This window comes from Pomacea canaliculata, linkage group LG9 (assembly GCF_003073045.1).
Source record: "Pomacea canaliculata isolate SZHN2017 linkage group LG9, ASM307304v1, whole genome shotgun sequence".
NCBI lineage: Eukaryota > Metazoa > Mollusca > Gastropoda > Architaenioglossa > Ampullariidae > Pomacea > Pomacea canaliculata.
Genome location: NC_037598.1, coordinates 6,432,198 through 6,439,927, shown reverse-complemented (window position 1 = coordinate 6,439,927; position 7,730 = coordinate 6,432,198). Strand labels below are relative to the sequence as shown.

The 7,730-nt window shown below is 40.9% G+C and overlaps 2 protein-coding genes across 3 annotated transcripts in view; both read right to left on the bottom strand.

Annotated features, from left to right (window-relative positions):
* Nucleotides 1-629: 629 nt before the first annotated feature.
* LOC112572166 (interferon alpha-inducible protein 27-like protein 2A) lies at nt 630-3,622 on the bottom strand. Of its 2 annotated transcripts, none has more exons than XM_025251735.1 (4): nt 3,494-3,622; nt 2,417-2,465; nt 1,857-2,010; nt 630-1,475 (listed from the first exon to the last, which is right to left on the bottom strand). In XM_025251735.1, the coding sequence occupies exons 1-4, from the start codon at nt 3,506-3,508 to the stop codon at nt 1,340-1,342; spliced, it is 354 nt and encodes a 117-aa protein (XP_025107520.1). In that variant the 5' UTR covers nt 3,509-3,622; the 3' UTR covers nt 630-1,339. The 2 variants fall into 2 exon arrangements, with proteins under 2 accessions (XP_025107520.1, XP_025107521.1); XM_025251736.1 differs by having other exon boundaries at nt 1,857-1,971.
* Nucleotides 3,623-5,113: 1,491 nt separating this feature from the next.
* Nucleotides 5,114-7,730, bottom strand: part of LOC112572162 (mucin-21-like) — a 44,148-nt gene continuing 41,531 nt past the window's right edge. The window contains exon 12 of the transcript XR_003100954.1: nt 5,114-5,662. The gene's annotated coding sequence lies outside the window, so the exon portion shown is untranslated. The remainder of the gene's footprint in view (nt 5,663-7,730) is intronic.

Below are 7,730 nucleotides of genomic sequence, written 5' to 3'. Positions count from 1 at the left end.
TGTAAATGCAAATAAACAGAAAATACAAGAGACCTAAATGTTTGAGTTTTTGTACCTCCGTGAACACGAAAGTTCACATTGTCTGCTCACTTTCTTGATGTTAATAGCTAAACCGAAACCTCGTTCTAGAGCAGACCTGGGCAAAGGCCGGCCCGCGGGCCGCATCCGGCCCGCCTGCTGTCTCTGACCGGCCCGCCCGCCAATATATATACTATATATACAGTTTTGGGTAAAACTGAGTTAACTATATTAGTCCGGCCCTCTAAAACCATCCCAATTTCTCATGCGGCCCCTTGGGAAAATTAATTGCCCACCCCTGTTCTAGAGGTAAATGTGTGTGTGTGTATGGGGGGGGGGGGAATATAACTGCAAGTAGTCCATAGATGTACATCTCCGTGATACAAGTATAGGATCCCCTGGATTTCATTGAAAAGGATGACACTGTTTATATACATGACAACTTCCCACAGTGTACAGTACTGGACTGATATGTGTTGCGAAATGTGTCCGACTCATGTATACATATAGACATACACATGTTTGTGTTTACATTCGCACTATCGTTAAGTACATGCAATGCTTGTACACTTCCTTCTGTACTGACTTTAAAGTCAGAAAAAAACACTAACTTTAATTTTTAAAAATATTTATTATGCACTTTCTTGAATTAAGAAACACAATGCATTTAACACGTATGCACTAAAGGGAATGTATGAAAAAAACCTGAACTTTAGGTGTCACGGACCAGTTAACACATTTCCGATGTAAACAAATAAACAGATAGCCCTATAAACTGCTCAGCGAAAGATTGATAATCTCAGTTATTATTTGCTGATTTGAGTTTACAATCAGTAATTGAAGCAAAAGACAGGAACGCTAAAAGAGATAATACTATATCAAATCAAAGAGAAATGAAAAACAAAGATATTGCAGACACTAATACAGCAGCCAGCAAAGGAAGGACAACAGAAATACAGAAACAAAACATTTACATCTGCCAGTGTACAAGGGAGGCTATGTTTACACTCTGCAGCCTATACTTACCTTATCTTAAAAATTATTTGTAGATGTGCGAGTTGCTTAATAGCACTGTGGGACAAATCGAGATAAATTATATTATACTGATCTTGTTTTTCTTTCCCACACCTTAACTAAAACAGAAATGATCACGTGACTGGACTCAGTAGTATGCAAACGATACCAGAAGCAAAGTTCTAAACTGGTCTCCATGGCAACATGTAAAGACAAGTGACAGCTGGTGATCAGACATCAGCAAAAACACAGATTAACATAATGATGGATGTAAATAAACGTGGGATGCTGGACGAGGTCACGTGACTCAACAGTTGCGTTCGCAGGTCTCAGAAGCGCCGTACACAGTGCCAATCACAGCTCCCCCCACCACAGCCATGTGGGAGGCTGCCATTCCTGCGGCTCCGATGGACTGGAGGGTAGACACCGCCGCCATTCCGTACCTGTAACGTCACAGCACACGTGACTAGTGTCTTACGTCATTTCCTGCCGCTCAGTAAAAGCTAGCATTCCCTGAATGTAAGTGAATAGCTCCCCTCCTCTAGTCTCCACAAAATTTAACAAATAAACTCACTGAGTATAATTGTGCCTAACGTGTGTCCAGTTCAGTCCTCTTTGCATTTCGAGAGTGTCACAGATTCACCCAGTAACACGCTAAATACAACTTGAACTTTGACCTGGGAAATTTCCACATGCACTTTCCAATTTGGAAATATAATTTAGACATTCCTTAAACAACACCGCACCTACACTATTCTTAATTTGTAAACTAAACATGCTCGTGACATTATCTCAGCCCCTTCAAACCTGCCAGAGTGACATACCCAGTGGTGGCAGCTGTCGACATTGCCGATGCAGCCAAAGATCCAGCTGCAATGCCTCCAGCTCCAAATCCAACAGCTGCGACCGCCACCGGAGCCAGAACAACAGCTGCCGCTCCTGCCCCCACCGCCAGCAATAGGTCCCCCAAGCAAATACCTGGAAATATATTTAGTCTCACAACTCTTACCCAGAGTTAAAGACCCACCAAATTTATAATTTTCCTTAACAGAGACGTTAGCAGTCTTCTAGAATATTTATTGAACCTTCTCTCTGCATCTTTTAAAGGTTAGTCTCACAAAAAAGAAAAAGAACTATTTGGTCATACATATGATTATATACGTACTACAAAATATTGTAATGATCTAAGCAAAAATTTACTAAATGTGGACGGCGGTCCTTTAGAAGATGCTCTGAACCCTGCATGGCAGGGAATTTTTGTTATATAATGTTACTTGCTGTACAGTTTTGAAAATTGGTGTATTGTCAGTAAACTGTCGTTATTTCTATCAATGTCTAAACTTTAATACCAGTGAAGTGAAAGATCCCCGTATGTTATATTTACCTTGAGCGGTCATTGGAGACATCAGCAAAATGGCCAACAACAGGGTAACCTGCAAAAAGAGACAAGTGGAATCCTACAAAATCATTGTACTTTGAGCCAAAGGATGCACAGCAAGGAGAAGTTGGCAACATTTTTTTATAAATATCTTGCTCGCATGCGGTCTACATAGACACAGACCAGACAAACTTCAACACGCTTCAGTGACTGGTGTGGCGACGAGACAGACGAAATGAGGAAGAGAAACATGAGCAGGTACAGAGTTGACAACACAATGAAGCCTTCTTAATGCCGAGGTCAGCAACAGGAACAGGTAAAGTGGGACATGCCACAGAAAAAGGACTTGTAATATGAATTCTAAACTGAGACATGAACAGACGTCTAAAGGCTCCTCGTGATAACGATGACATGTCCTTGATCTTACCATCCAGCGACCAAGAACATGTCTTCTTTTTCTTTTAAGTTACTTTTAAAAGCCTCCAGTTAGCCAGGTGCGTGTACAGAATTAATCCACAATGCTCGAGTATCTGTGTGTGGGAGAGAGAGAGAGACAAGCCAATCTTCCTACCTTGGGGAACATTGATGAATTCTAAGGTACCTAAGAATATTTCCTAATTGGACATGCATTGTACGATGTCAGATATTTGACAATATGTGTGTCCAATTATTTTAAATTTTCTAAGATTGACCCCCGTTCCTGATGTAAAAAAAAAAGTTATTTTTAACACGAAGTTTATAGAAGATCAGTTGCTTTGATCTATGAAAGATTACTCATCATGTATCCAGAAAGAGGGACACACCTGTTGTGTCGTACCTTGCATTCAAGCACACAGACACTTTTTTAATTATTAAAAATCATAAAGAGGAATGATTGAATAATCAACGGCCATTCTTGAACAAAAAGCAAATTAAATGACTCTTGTGGTGACTAATACAAGCTTAGCGCAACACTCCTGCCGAGGATATTTCATCTACGGCAACCGACTGCAAGATGGCGAAATGTCTGGCTTCCTTCCACCTCAGTCTCAAGACTTGACAACAGAAAGACATACAACGAAATATTGTCAGTGTACACTTTACCTTGGTGCATGCCATGTTGACAGTCACTCGATCAGACCAAAGACCAAACTGTGAAGCTGCGAGGTTTGCAGGTGACAAAGAAGTGAAGTAGTTGTACAGTCTTGTAGTCGCACCTGCCCTTCAGACTTGTCACGTGACATCATCACGCTTCTCGCGTGCAAAGAGGGGATTGGAGGACACACGAGCAACTCCTTTTATGGAAACAGAAAGTTCACATGAGGAACACGCAGCTTCTTATTTTCTTTTTCTAGGAACATTTATGCGAGGTTGTCTGCGTGTCGTGTCGGCACGGCGCACGTTGTGGGTTCACATCCACAGTCAGCTTGCCTCTCAAGGACCAGTCGGTGCCCCCCGTGGTTTTCAGAATATTTAACCCTTTTGCGACTCAGCACTAAAAGTGTATGTTGAATGTATGGCTGAATCGATGAAAACATTAGATAGAAAAGGGTTAACTGTGACAAAAAGTGTTTGGTGAACACCACCATAGGTTTTGACGGGAACGAGGTGCGAAATTTTACTCAGCCCCGGGATACCGGGAGAAGAAGACATGCCTGAGTCACGAGTGTACATCTCCCGAGTTGAGATTTGTACATAATGGACCTCAAATAATGGTCCTCTGCTCTGTGAGGTACACGTGTGTCGCAATTTCTTCACACAGTGTTTGTTTGTAAATGGATGAGCCAGCTGAAACATCCTAGAATCGTTCAAAAAAAAGCAAGCTCCAGAGAAACCCAAGCATGTCAAAGCCGTAATCAACACGTAAACCTATTCGAGCTGTAATAAAAGGGAATATTCCTGCTAAATTGGGAATCGAGCTAACGATGTGGATTTGAGGCTTCGAGTTCTCTACACACACACGCACATGCACGCGCAGACACACACACACGAAATAAAGTTCGTCACTGTGCTTTATTAATAAAATTACACAGAATAGAAAGATTGTTATCGTTAAACCTTCAATGAAAATATACAATTATTAGAAATCTGGTTTTATCCAAAATGTTTACGATAGAACTATTAATACATAATAAAATATTTTGTTGCCACTTTTATCGTTGCTTAATGAATTGTCTCAATAAGACCACTGTGTTGAGTGGTCTGCTTAATGAAGGATGATGCTGTGCTGCTGAATTTACCTTTATATATATGTGTGTGTGTGTGTGTGTGTGTGTGTGTGTGTGTGTGTGTGTGTGTGTGTGTGTGTGTGATGTACAGTGCACAAACTTGCTTGGCTACAGATGCTTCCTTGTTTATCATATCTGTTATAAACTACATTAAACTACATTATATCAGTTATTTGTATACTAAATGCTGCAAAAAATCTGGAAAATTATGTGTACAGAGCTTTAGAAAAAGTAGTAGTTAGTGCCTTTCGTGCCTTCTTGCATATAGTGACAAATTACACTTTGTTTGTTTCTAGTCTGTAACTCTGTTTTCTCTATCTGTCGCCTTTCACAGGTCTTCTAGAGTTCATTGTAGAGCAGTCCTTGTGGTGTCGAATCCAAGGGTTGGTTGTTTTGTCTTTTGGGTTTGTTGTTGTTGTTGTTGGTTGGTTGGTTGTTCGTTTGGTTTTATTGTTTGTTTTTCTAAAGTTTTTTTTATTTATTGTTGTTGTTTTTGTTTGGTTTTTTTTGTTTGTTTTTTTTTTTTTAGTTGTGGGGCTTTTCCCCTCGCGTACACCGTGTAAGAAATTAAAGGGAGACAGCTACGTTCAGATTGATTTTGTCCATCTTATTGGATTCCTTCCCTTTAGCCGGAGTACACCCCCTGATGTCCGAGGGTGAGACAGAATACACACAATCATAAGCATCAGATAATAACGATTACGATTGTCAAAAAGAAGTAACCTGGACAAATAATTTAAAAGGTGCGCTAATTTCTTACATCATATATTATCGAACAGAGATCAAACTCAGCATGAAAGTTTTGTGATTATCAGTGTAATCATCCGCTACCCACCAACCCATCACCCTCATCATGGCTTATGGACTTCACGGCGTCTTTTTCTTGTCGTCGATGCCGCAGCTGGTGCTACTGCTGTCGCTGCTGCTGATGCCTACACCAACACCAACACCTGTGGCCACAGCGCCCCCCACAGTGAAGAGCTGGAAGGTCGTCAGCCCTGCAGCTCCGATGGACTGAAGACCGGAAATCACCCACATGCCGTACCTGTGGCATCAAGGTAAGCATCAGTACAGCCCAGCCCTCGTCTACACCACACTCGGTATCTAGGGCCAGCACCACCCGACTACAATACCCCATTCAGTCTTGCACAGACACACGGATTATCTAAACTTACAACCGCACAATGGTCTGTCAATACGACTGAACGTTGGTGCTAGGAACGATTGGTTATTGGCTTCCCCTCGCAAGATTAAGATAACCGAACATATAATGGTATTTCAAGACATCAACCTCGGGACATAACAGCGCCCATGACCGGATTTAGTACAACATGCCGAGAATATACCCCAGGTGATTGCCACGTACCCGGATGTAGCCGCTAGCGACATTCCTTTGGCAGCCAGAGACCCAGCAGCGATGCCGCCAGTACTGAAGCCAGCTGCGGCGACAGCTGCAGGAACTGCTACGACAGCTACCGCTCCGACTGTTACAGGTAAACCGATCTTCCACACCAAGGAGTCTGTGACCAAGCTGGTGTCTGGCCAGCTGTACATCCAGGAACCTGCAGAGGAACTGAAAGTCCAAGCTTATACCATCACAAAAATATATGCAAAAATCATTTATTCAGTCGCCGTTTGTTTGTAGGTTATTAGTTAATTAGTTCATTCACTTTTTTCATTCTTTAATTTGTTATTTTTTCTTTTTTTAAATTATTTTTTTTATTCCTAAGTTTATTATTTAGCTTTTGCTTAAAAATGAATCTTGTCTAGGCCCTTTAATTCTTTAAAATTATTAATTAGTTAGTTTGATGTAGTTTTTCTCTTCTTTGCGCCTTTTTTTTTTTTTTTTTTTTTGCATCACGAGGTGTCGAGAATTTTGTGTTCGCTTTATGGTATGGGAAGGGGGATGAAAGACTTTCAGCATGGCACATCAGGTTTATCTCACAAAGTTGTATTTCATAGATAATTTTTATTTTAAGTGTATGATTTTTATTTTATTACACAAACAGGTGAATCTTTTCCTAGACCCCTTAAATTTTTCATTTTTTGATTCTCTAATTTGTGGTTATTCCACACCCTTCAGTCACCCTACCCAAGGCAGAAAGGTCCCCCTGCCTTCTGGATAAAGTTGCCAGAGATAAAGACTAATTAGAGTGTAATCTCCAACAGAAAGTTATGATGCAAACACATCATCGATAGGCATAGGAAGTGTCTAGAACCTATGCTGACCCTGGGTGGTTCACTCGGAGAGGAAAATGGGCACCACCAAGTGTATAAGCCCATAGACATACTAGGGTATTTACAGCAAAAGAAACATCATGCAGCAAGTTTGTTTGTTTTTTTTTTTAATTCCATAGGCATATTTTGAACTCTACATTATTGTTTAAACTAACTTTCTAAAGGGATCTAACCCTGATTTTAAAACACTGTGTGAAAATATTATACCCACTGTCTTCTTTTTTACTCGCTGCCACTGGAGACATCAGCAAAATGAGACAGAAAACCGCCGCCTGTAAGCAAAACAATTTGCTAAAGACATTGTAGGTCTGTCTACATCCGTCTCTGTAGGTCTGTCTGCGTATAAAGAGACTTCGCTATTCGTCCTTCTTTTGAATTACCATAATTCATTATAAATTTATGCATTGAAAATTATCTTTAGACAACATTCTAACAGTCATGTTGACAAAGCGTTCGACCACCTGCGCCACCGCGAAAACCGTATTCACATTGTATCGTCTTCTCTCTTCCTCTTTCTCTCATATGAATATTTCCATGTACACATTGTGGTGGTGCATTTACAGTATTGCTAGTGACTATTTCATCTTCCATCCCTGAACTTGCTCAATAGGTTTGCTGACTCACCTACACGAGTGTAACCATCGTTTTAATTGCAGTTTTATCTGCACCAGCATCATACTCAAGCTTGTAACTGTAGAGAGACTGTTTGATTCGTACAGTGTAGTGGTGGTTACACTTCACGCATATCTACACACAACATAATGCTTCACATCTTCAAAAGGTGCACATTTGTAGTGGCGGTGTTAAGGTCAGTGTGCCTCCCTTTGCAAAGAGTAAGGAACCAATGCTCCTCCCTGAATCGGCCCGGGGTGTGT

What these genes read in the sequence shown, in the direction of transcription:
- LOC112572166 (XM_025251735.1), bottom strand. An exon ending in GTCTCCAATGACCGCTCAAG is followed by an intron (nt 2,011 to 2,416) that starts GTAAATATAACA and finishes ATATATTTCCAG; the next exon opens with GTATTTGCTTGGGGGACCTA. An exon ending in TCGACAGCTGCCACCACTGG is followed by an intron (nt 1,476 to 1,856) that starts GTATGTCACTCT and finishes GTGACGTTACAG; the next exon opens with GTACGGAATGGCGGCGGTGT.